Below are 21,874 nucleotides of genomic sequence, written 5' to 3'. Positions count from 1 at the left end.
GTTTTTGTAGTCTCTGATACATTTTTTTGTAATTCTTAGAGCAGAATGGATAAAATTCTCCAAATGACTTGATTACGACATTTTCAAGATATAATTATTTTACTCGCAAGCGTGATCCTACGCTCAAAACTTAAGTTACATTAATTGTTTTTAAATGAATTATCTCACAAATAGATTAATTAGGAAAATGTGAGTGCGGTCTTTTTTCTGAACTCTATGTCTTGTAGTCATATATATCAATCACGCTCGACCCTAGCTATAGAAGTTAAATACACGGTTCTGATTGGTTGGAGTTATCCGTCTCTCGCCACGTAGCATACGTATAGCACAAATCAAAAGCCAAATATTGTGGTCGTTGTAGCCTGACATGCTAGCAAGCGAGCTAGTAATGAAAATCGCTTTTGGAATGGGTTCGAACCCTGCGCGAGGAAAGTTTTTTTTTATGTTTTAAGTTTTCATAACACTTGTATCATTTAAAAAATTAAAATAATAGTCATTTACCCTTGTACCTAATATGTCATGCATAAATTGTTTCTTTCTACCTTCTACCTAGAGATTTCCGATCGCCCTTATAACCAATGACGTTATAAACCAACAGAATACTACTTTAATTTACAATTGCAATTGCACCATCCGGTCGTGACGTAATGTCACATGGTAAATAGTCCACTTTGCACACACAACTTTATTGATTTAAAAAAAGTTATTCATTTACGTTACGAAACACAGCTTAGCGAGCGAAGAGAGTTAGAAGCAGGCCGTTATCCAGCCCAAAAATTTAGGGGTGTCCGGCAGAAGTTTTAGGGGGGCCGATCCAACCATAATATAGTTCATCACCATATTACAATATTCATTTGCAGGCCTACCGTCAAAATTTTAGGGGGGTCAGTGAAAACTTTAGGGGGACCGGCCCCCCTACACCTCCAGGATACGGGCCTGGTTAGAAGCCCCACAGGACTCGTTTTATTCCACCTCTGCCCCCCCTGATAATACCCCGTGACAGTACTTCACACTAGGTGTAACTTCGATTAATATGTGTACTACAGGGGCGAGCCAACAGATAACTACAACTAATCAAACACGTGTATTTAGTTCCTATGGCTAGGCGTTTCGTAGACTCATTCTTGATCTTCTGATGAAATTGCCAATCAGCAATGCCAGCCCGTGAGAAAAATCCCATTTTTGATACTATTTTATCTAATATGAATAAGTAGAATATTCGTAGAAATTGGCAGCATATATGGAAATAGATTAATTAATGACTCTAAATTAACGTGAAGTCAGTGCTAACTGTCATTTTTCTTATTTTCACTGGAAAATGCATGCTAGTATCGAAGTGATTTACGTAGTGACTTAAGCATCTAAAACAAACAAGCCCCAAGGAACATAAATTGTACTCTGCTACTAAAAAAGAATAACAAAAGAATGCCAAATAAGAAGCAACCAACTTGCAAAAAGTTCTTTCAAAATGTCAGGACGATTAGCTTTCTCCAATTCTGTATCGTTCGATAGATTACAGCAGAAAAATCTGATGAAAATATACCAAATTCTGACACCAAAATATACCAGTCTTCAATCGTCTTTTTCAAATTAATGAAAATACTTATCCATAAACTATATGATAAGCATAGATGATTGGAATTTACGCATAATTCACTCATATATTTGAAGAAAGTGAGTGACATACGAGGCGCATTTCAAAAGAAAGGGCCGATATTTACTTGGAAACAGGTAAGTAAGTTTAGCAACATTGCTTTATTGGGTGAAAACAAGTACATATCCACTTTATTTTTCAACATAGTCACCATTATTTTCCAAGCACTTTCTGTACCGTGGCACAAGTTTTTTATACCCTCTGCATAGACGTTCGCCACCTGGGAGTTCAACCACTTCAACACTGCCGTTTACAATTCATCAGGTTCTTCGAATCGTTGAGATGAAAGCCACTTTTTTAGGTGCAGAAAGAGGTGATAGTCACTTGGTTTCGTCACCTGTAACAATGTAATCCATCACCCTCTCTGTCGTAGCGATCCAGAAATGCACGTGCTGCTGTCAATCGGTTCGGTTTGTGGACGTCTCTCAACATTTTGGGGACCCATCTGGCACACAATTTCCGATATCCTAATGTTTCTGTAACAATTCGAAACAATGTTGTTGGTGAAACCTCTGGAAATTCGATATGTAGAGCGGTAATGGTGAAGCGACGATTTTCTTTAACTTTTTCATTCACTCGCTTCACCAAGTCGTCAGTCTGAATGCTTGGTCTTCCACTCTTCTCTTCGTTGTAGATATTTGCACGGCCTACTTTAAATGCACGGCACCATTGCTGTATCTTTCCTTCACTCATTACACTTTCGCCGTACACTAAACACAATTCCCTATGAATTTCAGCAGCACTTTGTCCTTTGGCATGAAGAAATCTAGTCACAGAGCGGACCTCGCGGGATTGTGTATGCGCGCAGCCATTTTAACACGCTCCAGCACACACGAAAACAAACAGACGACTGGCGAAACTATGGTTGTTTGATAGCCAATGGATCAAGTGATGTTACTGCGCAAGCATGATCCGATCACAATTTCCAGTCGGTTATGATAAAATATCGGCCCTTTCTTTTGAAAAGCGCCTCGTACAGTCGTTTAACTAATTGAAAGGGAGAACTTACGCATAATTCACTCATATATTTGAAGAAAGTGAGTGACATACAGTCGTTTAACTGGTTAAAAGGGAGAATTTACGCATAATTCACTAATATATTTGAAGAAAGTGAGTGACATACAGTCGTTTAACTGGTTAAAAGGGAGTTACCGTGTGTCCCCATATTTTTCAACTTTTTGGGATTTAAAATGCAGATTTCAATGTGCTGTGTCCAATGGCACCACTTTTGATTTCTGGAACCGATCGCTTCAAAATCAAATTAGGGGCCTATAATAAAAGTGGGATAATTTGGGCCATACGGACCAGTGACCCACTGGGACGAAATGGGTAGCATTCGATTCGTATTTACACATACACGAATAATTGATATGCCAATTTCCCAAAAATTCTATTTTGACCCCGAAAATTAACGAAAATCTGGAATTTTGGAACTTGGATTTTTGTTAATTTTCCGGAACAAAATTTAATTTTCGGGAAAATGGCATATCAATTATTTGCGTATGTTTAAATACAAATCGAATGATACCCATTTCGTCCAAGTCGGTAACTGGTTCGCATTGCCCCAAAACTCCCGTTTTTTTATTTTTGACCCCTCATTTGGCCTTGAAGCGGTCGGTTCTAGAAAGTTGTACTACTGGACACAGCTCATCGAAATCTGCATTTTAAATACAAAAAAAAAAGTTGAAAAACAGAGGGCCACGGTAACTCCCTTTTAATAATTTAACTTTCATATTTCATAAGTGTTAAAATTTTAAAGTTAGTATAGTGTGTGAAATTAATTAGTAAAATGGGACACTCTGCCCCTCGATATGGAATTCTATAACGTTTCAGGTTGGCATTACTGTTGTCAGTTTACAGTAACTGTTGTAACTTTCTTGATGTGTATCCTAGAATTCACAAGGTCTCAGATAAATCACTCACTCTCCGTCCACTTGACTAGGGTTAGTAGATTTGCAATTTTATTTTCTGTTAACATTTCTAACAGTAAACTAAAGGAACTTACCTGCAAACAACAGGGGCACCAACAAGATTGACAATTCAAAGGCCTGTAGAGATGAATTACTTCATTGTTGTAGTTATCCATAATTTTCATGTCAAATGGACGAATTGGACCACAGCACTGTCGAGAAAGGCAACCCGAATCTTCTTCGGCTTTATACACTTTCTGACCAAGACTGTTCTTAACTGTATATTTGTTTTTTGTTTCAAATCCTGTCAAAACTGTTAAAGAAAAAATATATGTAAAATTCTGTCAGTAATAAGTAGGGAGAGTAATAACTAGAGAGAGAGAGGGAAAGTATGAAGAAAAAATAAGAAAATATGAAAAATATGAAATTTTAATGAGTTAATTTTTAAAGATTAAATAAATATGTTTAAATCACTTTGTCTTTATACGTAGACTGAGCAATAAAGACAGATCATCAGTGTTTATGAGATGAATACAACAGCAAGGCATAGAAAATGAAACACGTTTTTGTATTGGAAGAAGTGACGAATAGATAGAGTAAGTTTGAAGGTCATGACGTCAGGAATGTGACCTGGGCAGCCGTTCAGGCACTCGTAGTTTCAGGTTTCGCATGAGGCAACAGGGAAGTGACACGCGAAGAACAGTACAGTGCATTGCAATTCTGCTTTCACTTGAAGAAAACAGCAGCTGAAGCATATGCGATGTAACAGGAGGCGTATGGAGAGTCTGTTCTTCCCTATAGTTCAGCGCGAAGAGGGTTCAGAATGTTTAAAGACGGGAGACAATTAACTTCAAATGAAGGGCTCCAGTAACTGCTCTTATAATTAGAAGTGAACATCAACACCGCTGCTGTGATAGTGAGAGAAGATCGTCGAATCACTTTAAGAGAACTAGCGCAAACAATAAACATTTCATTTGGTTCCACTCATACGCTGTGCTCACAGACAAATTGCATATGTCACGTGTGTGTGCCTGCGATGGGTTTCCCGCGGTGGGAAGTGGGTGTACCCCATCTTCCATATAGTCCTGATTTAGTCCCTTGTGATTTCTTTCTTTTTCCAACTTTGAAGAAACACCTCCAGGGACGGCGTTTCGCATCTTCAGGGGCAGTGGTGAAAGCTGCGGAGACGATTTAAGGATCTGTCCAAGAATGGCTTCCAGCATGTCTTTGATGACTGGCAAAAACGTTGGGAAAAAGTATACACATGTAATGGGGACTATTTTGAAAAAGACCATCAACATTTGGAAGATAAGTGCAGGAAATTATGTTTCATTCATTTATGATCATTTTTTATTGAGCAGCCCTCGTATTTCACGTAATCATTTACCTTTCTAAAACATATTATCCGTAGGTTTACACCATTCATTTGAACAATAAAACCTTTGGAAAAGTAATTTTTAATGGCCAAAGAAATAGAAACTACAGTACCTAGTTAATAAAAAACTACAATGGCAGAATTGTGTGGTTCTTGTCTGAAATCAAACATTTTTACCATTGATCAGCCATCGTTGGATTTCATGGCAAAAGTAGTCAGGAGTCTGTGATGTGAATGCATGTTGCATTGCCCGATTACCAGGGAATTCTTCCCTCCCAAGAAGCGCTCGAAATGCCGGAAGACATGGCAGTTAGTGAGAGAGACCTCAGGAGAATACGGTGGAGGTGGAAGAGTTTCACATTGGAATTCGTGAAAAATCTGGAACGTCATTTGAGAGATATTTGCCCGTGCACTGTCATGTAACATGACAGCATGTCTTTCGACAGTTTCTGGATGCTTGCAGACAATGTTGCTGTGTATTTCATGGTGTTTAGAGCTCTAACGATCGGCAGTGATGTTTTCGCTTTGATGGAGAAAGACATAAATCAAGCCGAATATATGTCAATATCATCTAGATGTTTTAGAAACTGTCGTGAACTTCGATCGGCTATAGTCTTGATCGTTTACCATAGTCGTGGAAATCTATTTTTCATCCAAAGTGACAATCCGATATACGAAATTTTTCCGGTTATTTTTTACACTCGAAGAACTGCACACCTCCACATGACGATTCTTGGTGGCCGGTGCCAACTCATAAACCCACAAGTACATTTTTTCACCTTACAAATTGCACGGAGCCGCAAATCGACAGTGGCATGGTGTCTGCCTAACTCATCTGCAATGGCATGGAGCCGCCGAACGACATTAGCATGGTGTATGCCTAACTCATCTGCAATGACATGGAGCCGCCTAACGACAGTGGCATGGTGTATGCCTAACTCATCTGCAATGGCATGAAGCCACCGAACGACAGCGGCATGGTGTATGCCTAATTTATCTGCAATTGCATGGATCCACTAAACGATAGTGGCATGGTGTATGCCTAATTCATCTGCAATGGCATGGAGCCACCGAGCGAGGGTCTGCTTCTACGATGTTCCTGAGAATGTTATCCAAACATGATCAGTGCCCACGGATCTCATTTTGCAACGCTGTGTCACCGGAACAAAATTCGACAAATAGTGAATGTTAAGTTCGTTCAACATTCCTGGCCCAAGTGCACTGTTAATGTTTTGCTGTGCAGAATGTTCATTCCCATCCAGAATCATCCAGTTTCAAGTTGTAAAGAAAAAACTCACTCCCTATTCTGTGTTATCTGTGGTGCACTTTCATACAAATTCTGTTCAATAACTAATTTTTCCCTGCTTGTCTGATATCCACCCTTTTTGCTGGACGTGTGCAGAATTCGTGACGTGACTAGTTTAGCTCTTCATTATATATTGCTAGGGTGAGTTTTCCACCATATATCAGAGTAAACCTGAGTTGACTGGTACTGGCATTTTTACTTCTTGAATTCGATGTTTATCCTCGAGCATATTGGACGAAGCGGCAACTGCGATAGCGAAAAAAAAAACGCCACTGCAGCAGGTTCGGCTTTGAATGTGTAGTTGGAATTGTGTATATGGGTGTGTATTTATGTATTTAACTTTTTATTTGTAGTGTTGGTTCCTTTTTACTTGTGTGTGAGGCAGAGCCTACCGTCCTTTATGGAGGTTGAGTTCTTTCGTTGCGGAGGTGACTGCTGCTGCTGGTTGATGGTAAGTAATAAGGTGGTGGTGCCCAAGAGTAGATGATATCACTGAGGTGGCTAAGGTTTGACATAAATTAGCCTAAAAGTTGGTGTGTGACCCATCCCTTGCTGGACGTCGAACTAGGAGTTTCGGAGCTGGGTCCAGGAGTTATTGAAGTGAAGATCCATTAGCTTTTCGATTTATGGAAGACCGGTGTTCACATAAAGGTAAGCTATTCTGGCATTTCATTATCACCAACTAAATAGAATAAAATGTGTCGCATGCGACTCTGTAATGAAACATTTTCTATTCCGTGTGACTGTAATAAATTGATATTTTCACATTTAAAAAAAATGGTAACGCATTATGAATTCTGGTTCACCAACAACTGAAGACGCTACAAATAAATAGACACTTTAATTTATTACAAGTAACACAAACATGTATTATACGTGACATTCATATAATATTTACAACGCTGAATTCGTACATTTTGCACATGTCGATACTCTATACATTCAATTACCGAAACGTAGATTGAAATTTGAAACTCGACAGGATCACTTTGTCTTACTACCACGCCGATCCCAAAATAATCACTGAAATGAGCATGACAATTCAGCAATTATTTGTAGTAATTCCATTCAAAAATAAAACTTAAATCAAACATAATACAACTTAATACAAAGACAACCATGAACACTTCTAAAATTAAAACTGTAATACAACTTAATGTAGTTATTGTTGCTAGCAGTTGTTAATAGTGACTGAAAAATGCAATCAATGGAAGTAAATTAAATTGACGCAATTTTTACCTTTAAAAAAGGTTCCGTCCCTGACATGATCAGCAAATTGTTTTTCTCTTTTGCAAGTGCAAATAGGGGGGCAGAGACTGGAGAAGTTTTAATTGGCTACCGACTTACGTAGAATGAATAATAAATCTATGAGTCTAATATAAACGAAGATAATACATTTTAGTTACTTTTTTTTATTGTACGAATAAAACAACGTTACTGTCTGTTATAAAACAATTGAATTCAGACACCAAGTCACAAAATCCAGCTTTAGCTTTAGACATGTTTCAATCTTTTTACATTTCTCTTACAACCAAAAATCACACAATCATAACACACACACATACACCGTACTATGCGTACTAAACAACTACTCTTGAAATCCGCTCAACTGAATTTTATAACAAAGATTTTTAAAAAGAGTGGAAGTACGGATTGAGGATTAGACTTTAGTCAAAAACAATGTTCGCCGAAAACTGCGCTTTAAGTCGGATTTTCACCACCAATCTATTCTGATTTCTAAAAAAATCTTTCCACACGGGAAGGCAAAGTGCACTTAATTTTGAAGCTGATCAAAAGTCATTGGGTTGAAGAAAGTTATAAATTCAGTTCAGGCATACGAAACATATAAAATATGAAGATTTTTACTAAATATGAATTTCTTATCAAAATATTATAAAACATGAAAACGAAAAACACGCCATTTGAAATCTATATATCATGAAACATAAACATCCTTCATCCCATTCTTCTGCCTCCGGGAAATACTTTAAAATATGAAATGTCATATTTGTTTCTCTCTCATAATAAATAACCTTTTGTACATAAAATGAGATAAAATGGATGACAATATTAATGCACAAAAATGAATAAAGTTAAAAAGTAAATTTCATTTCTCCAGCGTAAAATAAGGTGGCGTTAGATGTTAAATAAAGACCAGATAACTTGCTTCGAATTAGGTGTTATGTGGACAGCACGTATCAGCTTTTATTGCTGTTATTACTGGCTCTTGAATCCATTTTGTTACATGTTAGTCCTTGAACTAAAAATATACTATTCGTACATCTCGAAATACAGGTAGCTTCTAGTTTTATCATCTGCAATATACAAATAGGTATCATATATTTAGGCTGTGTTACTAGGTACAGTACATAGCAAATACAGTAATCACACTAAATATAAAACCTATCGTTCTTCAGTTTCACATGTATAAAGAAGCGCTGTCACATTTTAGCAGTACTAAATTTGTGTATAAACAAAATACCTTCTAAAATTTCTACTTTCTGATGTACTAGAAGTTGATCAATCATAGAAAGATATTCCAAACCCGGTGGGCAATTGGGGATAACCTGCGGTACGGGCATCCAGCCACCTCCTGTCAAACAAAAAGTGAAACAATGTGTTATTCAAATGTAAACTCTACGTACTCTTGGAAGCACAGAAGTACTTATTATTTTTATCTACAAGAAATTATTTAGATATAAAGAAAAAGCATCTATAATACAACATACTTACAACATAAACAAGACTCGTGTTCAATAAAAGAACCTAATATGTTAGTATGGAAAATTGCTCTTCCAAAATTGTGTACTAATATAAACTAGCTCGTTGGAATATTAGAAAGCAGGTTTATCATGACAGATTAACGGGTTTAAGTTTCGGGCTAATCAAAGTCCATGCCTCATATAATGTGGTGATGGAAGCATACGTAATGTCTGCATAGGAGGTAATGGCGAATGCAGCATCTGTCGCTGATTCTGTTGGTAAATGACATGAAGATGTAAATACGATGAACTTCGCCTGCATTGAAACGAAATGGCAGTCGGTGATATTTATAGTTGTCAGATTCCGTCGAAGGAACGGCATTGAGCACTTGGTTTGATATGAACAATCTTGATTGGTTGCTGGAACTTCCAATGAGGTTTTCCGGAGTAGCTCTCATAGGGTTTTGGTCCTGTACTAAAGTTCCACTGGGTTTTTACGAGAAAAAAACCAGTCATCATGTCGATGAATAATGATGTATTTTTCATCTTTAAGCTTCAGTACACGCTTGCGAAGTATTTGCAGTAATTTTGAAATATCAAAATCCTTCAATAAGCATTAAATATCGATTAAAAAAAACAAGTAACTTCTACTCCTTTTCCGTAACATAATATTCAATGGTACTATAAACAGCTCAGATCTAATGTTTTGTTATTTTTATTAATACTATCATAATTCTTCGAATATTCCTTCTTTCTTTATATCTTTTTCCACTTATTTGTTATCGACCTTTCTTATCATTTTTTTTTTCATAAAGTCTTGTTTTGCGATTTCTTCCTGTTCAATCTTTTTCTCTAACTTCATTCCTAACCATGTTATCCACTGTCTTCCGTGCATCTCTCTACCTCTCTTCCCATCCACTTCCATTGTCGTCACTGTTTTTGATAACATAGTCCTTGCTCTTGTCTTAAAAGGTCATACCAACGTACTCTTCTTTTCTGCATCATGTTAGATATCTCTACAACGTTCATTGTTTCTCTTACTCTCTTAGTCTTCACTCTGTTTCTTTTTCACATATCCAGCGCAGAATTCTCATTTCCGTAACATACTCATCCTTTTTTATGTTCTATCTTTATTGGTCGTGTTTCTGCTTCGTAAGTCATTCTTGTCTAACCACTATTTTGTAAATAATCCCTTTATTCTTAACCGTCATTCAGCGTTCACAGCACACTACACACTTTCTTCCAATTCCGCAATGACTTTTTCATTCTGTGTTATTTACAAGTCCAATAATCATTCCTGAGAAGAGATCAGTCTAAATACTTAAAATTCTTCGCTTCGTTCCATCTTTCTTCTAGTAACCTTACTTCTCCATTCAACTCAAGATAATCAGTTTCTTGCTTCCAACTTTTAGGCCCCTACCTTCCTTTCAATTTCTTTCCTAATTGCATTGTGTAGTACAATATCATCTGCAAATATCATGCACCAGGAAGCTTCAGGCCTCACATTTTGAGTTGCATCATCCACGTCAGTGTTGAAGAAGAATAGTATTAAGGGTGAATCCTACTATAAGTCAATACGAACAGGAACTTTGCGTGTTAATCCCACGTTAAGTCTTACTAGGATCATAACTCCTGTATACAAATCCTGGATTATCCTTACGTCTTTCTCGTGCAGTTCTTTCTTTTGGAGACATCTCCACATTTCCTGATGTGGTACTCTGTCGTAGGTATTATCCAAATCAGTAATGACCATCTGAATTTCTTTCATGTTCTTTCTCATCCTTTTTCCATAGTTTGTCTTAGTATAGAAATTGCATCCTACTCTTTCCTGGCATAAATCCGAGTTGTTGACTTATGTCCTACTGTCTCTGACTAACGCATATTACAGTAGAGTTATGAGAATAATTCATGCTTTTATAAACAAAGAATAGATATAATCGATGTTAAGATGACACTAAAAGTTTTCCAGTATTACGTATCCGACGATTGGTTCAAATGTGTGCGCTGTGGAATTTTCTGCGGCTGAGCTAATTGCACTTAATTAATAGACTTACACCAAAGATTTACGTATCTAGGTTGTATGAAGTTTCCGTTAGAGCTAACTAAATATAGTAAAGCTGCGTCCGATCCTGTAAACAAAAATTAACTCGACCGATGGCATCTTATTTTAAATGTGGATCTGAAGAATAGACCTACAATAAAACACAAATTTGATACTCATGTGATCGATTTGTTTTGGCCTATTTACTGGTTAATTGTAGGTCAAGTTAGGGGTCTTCTCACGGGGGGGAAGAATATGAAATCTAATGTAGTATATTTCTGTATAAGAGATACTATTGTAGCATATTTATGATGTAACTCAGTTAATAGGATAATTACCCTAATAGCAGAGACAACTTGCAAACCGCTTGCTGTAAGGTTCAATTGTAAGTCGTCCAAGCTTGCATCCAGCTTGATTGGAAAACGTGCAAGCATGCCGCAAGCTGGATTCCAGTAACGAAGTTACATGGGGACAATCTTGAATTCAGTGTTCCTTTCAAGGTTGACGCAAGCTTTTACAAGTCAAGTCAAGTCAATGGCCAATGAACGGCCGGAGATGCTATGACGCTTTGGAAGGATCTAAAACATCGCTTGCAAGTACAACAAAAGGCAGATGGTATGAAAGCACGCGTTTCAAGTGCAAGCATAGAAAACCAAAAACCAAGCACGCGCGAACTATCCGAAAGCTTTCTTGCTACTACGATATGAGCATGTGCCTCCGAGGAAACTCCATGAACACAGTAAAGGGGACAAATTGTACCGTGATTCCGTAAAAATTCAATTTAATGAAAATTTACTCGACTTACACTGTGTATATATTATAAAATACCATACCTGCGGCCGGTTGCGTCACTACTGGCTGACCTGGAGGAGGATACCCTAGTTGACTCCCAGGAGGATATGGTAGCTGCTCAGAAGCTGGATACATCGGCTGACCTGGTTGCAGTGGAGGTGGATATCCAGTTTGTCCAGCAAGTTGATATCCTGGTTGTCCAACAGGTGGATATCCAGGTTGAGTTAGTGGTGCAGAACCACCTTCTGAAAACAATATCATTCATTATGTTTTTATTTTAACTCCATCAAAAAACAATAAAGGAGATTTCTTCCGTACATTTCCTTATAAATGTCGCCAGCAAACTATCCTATATACTACAAATTCTTTCTCAGTAACTTCCGAAGGAACTGACCCAGTGAAATACAGCTTTCGGTATCATAGAGACATAATTACATTATCTGTATGTTAGAAAATTGCATCAAATAGTTCCAAGCTTATTGACAAAAGAACATATTTCGGATTATAAATTGATTTTTAATGATAACTATACAAGTTATTAAATTATACACGCGCCAATTCAGACTGAATGACACAGAAAGATATAACAGATAAGATGTAGAATCTTTCTCCTTCGCTGTCTGTGGCGATGTCCTGCTGGGCTGTGATTCAATAGCCGATAGGAATCAATTTCTCTGCAGTATTATTCTCGTCGTTTCTAAACTAGATAGTTGAACTTGATATATTATTCCCAAAACACTGCCTCTATACACATTTCTCGTAGTGAGAACTACATTACTTCGAGTGCAGATGACACTTCATTTGCACAAGTTTCGACAAACAATCCCAGCATATTGAAATTACTTACATTCGCAACTTATCGTCTGTCTTCGCAATATGCAGGTAGGATGGGTCAACCGGGTTTGATTCCGGGCGGGATCTCATATGGTACGGATCCCACGTTAAGCAGTAGTCAAAGTTTCATATAGTATCGCTGCTGAAAAGGGCGTTAAACTCAAATCCATTTCATTTAGACACGTTGGGAAATTGGCATAAGGATCAAATAGAGGTGTCCTGGTCAGATTCAGGATCAGAAGTGTAGATTCTCATAAAGTACTCTGCACATAGAATATGATATATGGAGCAGAATTTTACTTGGAAACGGTGACCATTTTACAATGAAAGAAACGATCCCCAACATAAGACAATTTTAATTGTGGTGTAAATACTTTGAGAAGTGCACTTACCACTGTAAGGTGGAGGATAGTTCGGTTGATTTGGCTGTGGAGACGACATTATTTCGCCGTTTCCTATATACAAAAAGTTTTTCAATATCTGAAATAAAACAAAGAACGATACATGTTAAAATGGAATTTTCAGTGCATTACTTAAACGGTATACATTATTTGAATACCATTGACAGGGTTGGGTAATTTCATATATATAAAAAAAGGTTTTCTATGTTACGTGTAAAGTACGTGTAGGAATGCGTAAAATATCAAACTACGTAAAGTATTTAATATGTAAAAGCCTGAAAATTAATTAGTCTACAAATTAAAGCCAAACATTTCTTATGTTGGTTACTCCTTTCTTTGGCACAAAGAAAACGTTTTTAAAAGATTCTTTCCAAATTTATATGCGTCCTCACTGGGCTTTGCAATTTTATAAATGACCATATTGGCTTAGCCTTGGGCCTTATGCAGAGTCGTTTTGACGTCTAATTAATACTATACTACGTGGTTGACTAACGGGTGGTTATCAAAATTGTATTCAGAGTCTCTGAGTAGGACGTAGTCTTTGACGAAGTTAATCACATGTGACTAATTAATCTAGATCAGAGGCTAATCTTTTACCCACGGTTTAGCGTACGACACAACATTTTAGTTGTACTCAAAGTAGACTCTGAATACCATAACGTGCACCTCCCTTAGTAAATTGTTAGTATGCGTACTAACTAGTGTGTGACTAACCCTAGAGTAACGAATTCTCTCTGAATACCGCCCCTTGTCTCTATATTGCAATGTTTTCGGTAGAGTCTAATAAAATAGTCCGGGATTTAAGTCCTTCACTTATTTATTTATATAAATATATCGCTATAATAATTTGCAAAGTTTCTTTGTAATGCAATACTATGTTTCTCAGCGTTGAAAAAATCATCAGCACACATCAAAGGCTTCGGAGATATAGGTACAATTGTCTTAGGTTAAAGTACGAACCCCTTCGTTAATTGCAACCTCAGGGGTAAGTGATTACAAGGAATCTCCTTTCTTCAATGCCAACTCGGGAGATAGGGTTCCTTAATGCATCCGCAGGAGGAAGGTAGTTGTAGGATATTTCTTTCGCCCAATGCATCCTTCAGAGATAGGCTTTCGACGGATATCTCGATAGACAATGCGGCTTCTGGAGAGAAGTGTTGATAGGTTAATGATCAGTTGTAACTGATATTTCTGTCCAGTTGTGGTCTTCTTTTATGGGTGTCCTCTGAAGGGGTAGTTCGTAAGGAGAGAATCGTCCATCTTCGGTTTCCTTCCGAACTAACTTCGTGACATCCTTGTGTTCTTCCACTGTCTGCTGGTAACAATGCTTGTACACAATAGCATGTGGTTGTGAATTATGCGTGTGTGTTTGTAGACGTTCCTTACTCGTGAGGGTATGAAATCTTACAATATAAAAAAATAAGTATTATCATTAACAGCGCGTTAGATTATATTTAAAAATCATTTTATAGTGTTTTACGTTTTAAATCCTCTGCAGTCTACAAATTTTAAGTCAGAGAAGCGATGGTGAAATGAGAGCCGATTGTACGATGCACCGATTTTTGTTTTGTAACCACGGGCTTTCGCAGTTGACGTGTCTGATGGCTTTTTCTACTCACAAAAACACTCTCCACTTCACATTTCCTGTTGGCTGTTTTGTAGATTTCGATTTTCAATGCTTTGTACTATCCGTAGATTGCAATGAGAGTAAAACAATAAGAAATATTAGATACATGCTTGGGGTTGCCAGATTTAGTGAGCGAAAAACCGGGACAACAATTTCAGGCTATATATAAGCAGGGGCGGATCCAGAACCGACTTCTGGGGGGGCGGTGGGCTGTCATAATGCTACTTTTAAGGGCTTCAAACTCTGGGATGGATTTTATATATATATATATATATATATATATATATATATATATATATATATATATATATATATATAAAACAAGAAAGTTTCCTCTTCTGGGGGGGCGATCGCCCCTGTACATAAGATCACGGTACCTACTCATTTGGTCAGGTTAGTAATCACAATTTTCCAGTTCATTCTGTACACAGTTAACACAAATGAAGCCCTACAAAGGGTGTATAAAGAATGTGAAAAGGTAACAAGAAGAGCTGCCTGGAGTCCCTTATTCCGAATTCCGATTTTTTATGTTTAACTCTTAAACGCATTACATGAATTGTACCTTAGTTTCCATAACATGGGTCTTTATGATGAGTCCATGGGTCCATAACATGGTCCATAAGATTAGTCTGTTCAGAGTATATATTTCTAAAAAAAAATCCAATTCAAAGTACAAGACTACTAGTAATAATACTACTACAAATATAATAACATTTTAGTAAAACAAATACTAATTTGTTATAGTAAAGAAATAATCTAATACTACTATAAAGATTAGTATTAGTATTATATACTAACACTAATATATAATAGCAGGGGTGCCCACAAGGGGGGGCTATGACGCAAACTGCGTCATTGAAATATTTGGGGGGGTTAAAATCTATATAAATATGTTTGACGGGGGGGGGTAAAATTAATCGAAAAGTTTTTTTTTCATGGAAGAATACCTATGGATAGACAATTGCGGGGGGGTGCGTCATGGACATAAGGGGGGGTGGGCACCACTGTATAATAGTAACCTAATACTAAAATATACCGCGGGTCAGAAATGACCCATGTTATGTATACTAGGTATAGAAATATATATAATAAAATGTAAAAAATAAATACAAAACCAAAAACTTAAATACATTATTTTTATGTAGTAAACAAACCAATAGAAGATGTCACGGAGAAAAACTACTGTGCAACAAATATTGCAGACAAAAATCTATACATAAATTACTGCTGGGTCATTTTTGACCCATGTTCTGCGTCCTAGGGTTAACAGACCCTAAATATTGCACAAATTACGACACACTCTCCCATTTATGATTGAAGAGATACTTTTCTAATTTGTTGCGTCATCATTTGAGTGAGAAATACTACCTTCCGTTTTCAAGTGAGACATACTAGTTCTTGGGGGTTGAATTTTTTCAATCTGAAGAACGAGAACCGGGACAAACAGGTGTCCCAAAAGCCTTTTTCGGGACAATTAATTCTTTCATTGAAAACCGGGACTGTCCCGCAAAGCCAGGAAGTCTGGCAACCCTGACACTCTACACATGTTCTTTTCCACAGTCCCTGTTATTAATATAAACTCTGAGGCCCTCATGCAGAGTGTTTCTGTCGCATGATTAGTGCCATAGTAAAGAGTTCGATTAACACATGTTTCCTGCAGTAGTCAGACCTTTAGTGTCACGCTAATCATACTTCAAAACGACTCTACATAAGGCCCTGAAAGTTTAGACTTCGCCTCAGTCGACGCAACTAACGAGTTTGAAGAAGTTGGGCATTATGCAGAGTCCTTTATTAGCGGTATACTAAAGGCCTGAATAGTGCAGGAAACAGCGAACTCTTTAGTATGGTACTAATCACGAGTCAGAATGACAATGTATAAAGTCCATTGTATTTTGTGTTCTACTTTTGACTATGTCCCGTACTTCACTGGTTTTAGTTTTCTTTTGAAAGAATACTTCTTACATCTACGTAGATACTGGTTTACTACATGACGTAAGTTCTGCGAAATTTACGTGCAAACGTAATTAATAAATTACCTTGCCAACCCTAACCATGGGGGAAACTCAAGGATCTAACCAATATTTCGACTGGAAGGTGAAATCGGAAGAAATTGGAAAACATTTAGAGGAACAAGTATGTGTTTTATGGCCGTGCGAAAGGATGAAGAATACATTTTATTTCAGTGTAGGAATACAGGGAAATAAACGTAAGAATATTGGAAAAATTAGAAGAAAGATTAGGATTTAGATTTCTGGGCTTTTTTCAGCATCAATGGCCATTTAGCCCGTCACGTATGAGGAATGGCGTTCATTGGCAAGGAAACAATGCGGGAAAAGGGAAGGAAGAAAGAATTGGGGAAGGAAGGAAGCAGCCTGGGGCCTTAAGTTAGGTACCATCCCGGTATTTGTCTGGTGTGAATGAGAAAAACTCAGGAAACCCTCATTCAGGATGGTTGGCCTGAAAAACCTTTTTACACTTTTTCGACTGAGTGGCCCCTACCGGGAATCGAACCCGTGGAGAAGAAAGTGATAAATCCACAGAATGAACTGAATACAAAATAAATAAATAAATAAGAAATGAATCAAATCTTTAAGTTATACTTTAGAACAGTTATGGCCTGTAGGCTAAACAAGGTGGATGACCAATGAAAGTGAAAGAGTGTGCACAAAACAGAAAAGAACATGGAAGAAAATAGCAGGATCCCGAGAAAACTCTGTTGTAACAATTAACTCACATATCCTCGCATCAAACCAGGAATCTTTCGCACAAAAATAGGAATGGTCTAACGGTCTTTTACCTAATTTAATGGCTAGTGATTTATGACAGAATTATAGAACACTCTTTACGATACTCGAGAAAAACTCTAGAAAGACTACAGGATAATCCAATGTAGTGGGCGTGCTCAGTCGCGTGCCTTTGTGATAAACCAACCGTCCGGTATAAGAAGGGATTTGTCTACGTTACAACTTTCCTAAGCCTCATTCCGAAAACTAGGTATTCTCTTTAGCCCCTTGCGTTCCGGGTGTCATTTCCTACGCACGTGTTATAATACCGGTTTCATTTACTGTTAAAAACTGTTATACAGGACATAGTTTTTGTGCGCGCGTGAGAAGAGCATTCACATTACTGATAAAAACGATTATTTGCATTGTGGAACATCTTGATTGAGAAAGGGAAATTCTGATGTTCTGAAGGGATTCTATGCTGCTTAATGTTATGTTGGCAACGCTGACCGAAGATTAAAGACAAAGGATTTCCTTTTCCGATCTCGAAGTTGCTAATTGTTTATCGCCAAAACAAACACATGTGTGTTGTAATTAAATGCTCCCTTAGGCCCACCATCTACTGAGACAACACTTTTTTGTCTTTTCTGTTAGTAAAGTGCTGTCACCTAAGGAGAAATAGTATAACTAAATCGTGTCTTTCATCCACTAACAAATTTCATCATCTCCAGGGTTAATAAGACCATTAATAAGGGATACATTTTCATGACATCCACATGGATGTCACTGGTACGCTGCTATGCGATGCATTTATTCTAACGTTGATTCTACGATTGGAAGCACTTCTGAAAGTTTTCTTTATTAGTGGTCTTGAACTGCTCCGTTGTCACCCACTCCAATGTCGGGAATGGTATTAGAACGTCTTTCTTTTAGCATGGTTTTGATTTTTAGGAAGAGCCACAAGTCGCGTGGTGATATATGCGGAAAGTATGGCGGATATGGACAGACAGTAACACGTTTTTCGGCTAAGAACTCCTATAGTCAGTGAAAAGCCGGGAAACGAATTTCACACTTACTCTTTTGATTTGCAAATCGACAGTTAAAATGCTTTGCACGGACCCCTACGAAATGTTTAGTTCTATGCAAAGCTCTCCAACATTCATTCGCCTGTTTGAGCGAATTATTTGTGCCATTTTTTTTTTTTTTTTTTTTTTTTTGACGTTTTCATCTCTTTGTTGCGTCGAAAGACATTCTTATTGTTTCTCATTTTCAACTGAGATTGTTGCTCATTTATTGCAGTTTTCGCATAACTTATACTACTAGTAAATTTTCTTCAATGTCACTGTTTCATCACCATACGCTCATTTTACCAGTTCCTGAGCTTCTTAAAACAAAACTTAATGTTGACGCGTTGCTCGAAATCCATGGTGCACAACAGACACGCTTAACAAACCCTCTCTGTCTGCAACTGGAAGCCAACTGACATGTAACAACTTGCTTAAACTTGACACTGACGGTCACAAAGGTTCGTGCTACCGGATTTATTAGTTGAAATGGATAGAACCTCCATGGGTGGCGCTGTACAACTACCTTCATCGAACTTTTTGATCACACCTCGTACGAGATAGGTAGAAATGTTATCTTGATATGGATTCAGGGTCCGAACAGTAAGTTTTCTCTCAGCTCTTTTTTCTACTGAAACCAGAAGCAGTAGAGGATCTAGAAGGTAAAAACTGGGGGGGGGGTCAGAACCCAGATTTGATAGATATATTATGAGTTTACTATAAACTTTCAAAAATATATATAAGTAATAGCTTAAACTATTTTTGCCACTCAAAAAACTGGTTGGCTCAGTCCTTCTCCCCCTAGGCCTAGGACGGATCCGCTACTTACCTGAAGTACTACAACTTCTAGGTTTAATATAAGTTTCTGTCAGCGGTGCCAGATATAGCATAATGATGCTAGATCTAGCATAATTTGCATGTCTTTAGCGTCTAGCATCTTGCTTTAACATACTGCCCAAATCTATCATAATTTCAGCAAGTTTATCAAAAAGCCGCAAAACCTGGAGATGAGAAAGAAATTGATCGTAGGAAGAAAAAGAACGGCAGAAATGTATCATCTTCCATTGATTCATACAGTTGGTAAACCATACAGGCAGTCATTGTTTGAAGCAAGTTTGAAACAGTGGAGGTCATCCCTTTACCGATCCCTTTAGAGAAGGAGTAAAAACAATTTAATGTTTTTCAAAATGAGTTAGAAAACGAGTTTTATTGTAGGCGGTAGCTTCTTGACGTTAAGATGAAACATATAGTACACAAATGCAGTTGACTCAAAGGCCTTTAGCCATGTGTTTGACCCAGTCCACCATAGAGATGCATTTTTTTTTCAATGTATAAACAAACACTTTGCATTCATTTATACGACATATTTTTCTTTCTTTATTCTTCTTAGAAGCTAAGCTTTTCCTGCTCTTAAAATAAAAGATTATTCAGAATAATTCCAACTTGTGAGTCTGGCAATGACTGCACTAGTTTAGTTGAGTTAAAGGTTTGGCGCGTGAAGTATTGAGTTCTATCCTCGCATTCTTGCGTTCTGCGTATTTTAAGTTACGTTATCGTATCTCAACTTTTTTTTTCTTTAAAAACTCCTGAATTAGTAATTATGAGGATTTAGCATAATTGGACCGAATCTAGCATAATTTCGATCAGGTTTTGGAATAATTCCGAGCTGTGAGTCTGGCAACGCTGGTTTCTGCATAGTAATAATTGTGAGAGATAGAAAGACACTTTTTTGATAAGGATTCAGCGTCCAAATAACAGTTTCCATTTTATACATTACCTGCTTATTGTAACCGAAAGTTCGCATCTACTGCTTCAGGTTTTAGTGTTAAATTCACGTAGTTTGGAAGCCTATTGTAGTTTCACACTGCAAACCGAAACTCATTTGTTTAACTGCGAGTACGATTTACGTGAAGATTGTAGAGAAAATGAACACATTTAAGAGCGAGATTAGGATAAGATATTAACATTACCATCAAAATGTAATGACGTTAGATACGTAAGTTATTATATTTATTTACTGACAAAGAGGGACAATGTCATTTTGTTTTTCTTAGTCCACGACAGAGAAAGAATTCATTCGTTACAGTAACTAAGTTAACATTAAAAATAGATACAAACAAGAACAATGTTGTTTTACGTAAGAAAACAATGTTTGTTTAATTGTACATGCACCCTTCAAAGACAAATCTTTTCATAACATTATTACCGTTTACTGTTACGATATAAATGATTACCAGGACTGAATATAATTCTTACCTTTCAAAAAATTAGAATTTTCAACGTATTACTGTAATTCTGCGCCTTTGTTTGTCGTGCGTTTCGACGTAACTGCGCATTAGAAACTGCACTGTTTGCTTGCTGATTTTCTCACCACATTGCAGACGTCAGTGCAAATAAGGCTATATGACTTGATTTTTAGTAGCACAAGTGAATGTTTCCAAACCATAGTTTTTATTTACGATTACAAAAACCACAACTACGGCGTATTTCCCAGCATGGCGAATATCCCTTCATTTACCTTATATGTTTGATTAAGGTACATGTTTTTCAATTAGTTGAGGGTACTTTTCAGAGGTTCGTTTCCATACATTTTATACGATGATAATATTGTTTCAACTACTTTTTTAAGTTAAAATAATTCGGAAGGAGATATTTCATTTCCAGAACTCTTTTACACTCCTTCAATCTTTAGATATGTTCTGCTACGCATCAGTCACTAAGGCCATTTATTATTTGAGAATATTTCTGTTTTATAAAAGCCGTCTGTCTTAATTAGGAGGCTAGCATACACAATATACTTATAACCGGATAACATTTACATATATTCGTACTTCAGAAGTGAGACCATCTCGTTCCATTAAAGTCCTGAACGTTTAATACGAAATTTCCATTAATTTTGACTACATCCCAAATTTCAGTTAAGATAAACCTGTTTACTGCTGATAAAGTGAAGGTGAAAATTTTAAGTGGAAGAGTGTTGCCCATATAGCTTCAGTGATTTCGGCTACTGAATTTATCTAAAGAAAATTATTTAAAAACCATTAAAAAATCAGAAAAATCATGGAAATTTGTTTCAGTCGCTAATCTGAATAGAGGCAAAGAAGGTTTAAAAAAGAGAGGAAAGCTTATCTTCCCGCATTATCTCTTTGTGAATGAATTCGGTAAAATGAACACTGATAAAACAGTACTATCTTTGATCGAATTCTTTTGCATAGACAGATAATACATTATAATAGCTTCCTCTTGTTTCAAATTTATTAGCTTAAAGTGTGATTTTACCGAATCGAGTACATTATGAAAATTTTACACATCACATTTAACTTTTAAAAAAAATAAACTTTAGATCTCCAACTAAAGAAAAATACCGTAAATACATTGGATGTCAATTTATACCGGATCCCCATATACTGTTAAACATAGTGTATACTAACACAATACCCACTCT

General features: G+C 37.0%; 1 protein-coding gene across 1 annotated transcript in view; it reads right to left on the bottom strand.

Annotated features, from left to right (window-relative positions):
- The window catches only part of LOC145683544 (phospholipid scramblase 2-like), a 60,017-nt gene that overhangs the window by 29,079 nt on the left and 9,064 nt on the right, over nucleotides 1-21,874 (bottom strand). Inside the window, exons 2-5 of the mRNA XM_081754887.1 lie at nucleotides 13,007-13,094; nucleotides 11,822-12,025; nucleotides 8,728-8,838; nucleotides 3,660-3,877 (exon numbers count right to left, since the gene is read on the bottom strand). Of these exons, the coding sequence (XP_081611013.1) occupies nucleotides 3,660-3,877; nucleotides 8,728-8,838; nucleotides 11,822-12,025; nucleotides 13,007-13,055 (582 nt within the window). The 5' untranslated portion in view covers nucleotides 13,056-13,094. The remainder of the gene's footprint in view (nucleotides 1-3,659; nucleotides 3,878-8,727; nucleotides 8,839-11,821; nucleotides 12,026-13,006; nucleotides 13,095-21,874) is intronic.

This window comes from Thermobia domestica, chromosome 4 (genome assembly GCF_964235325.1).
Source record: "Thermobia domestica chromosome 4, izTheDome1.hap1.1, whole genome shotgun sequence".
In the NCBI taxonomy this organism is placed as follows: Eukaryota; Metazoa; Arthropoda; class Insecta; order Zygentoma; family Lepismatidae; genus Thermobia; species Thermobia domestica.
The sequence above is the reverse complement of the archived record's forward strand: the minus strand, read 5'-3'. Positions and strand labels throughout refer to the sequence as shown.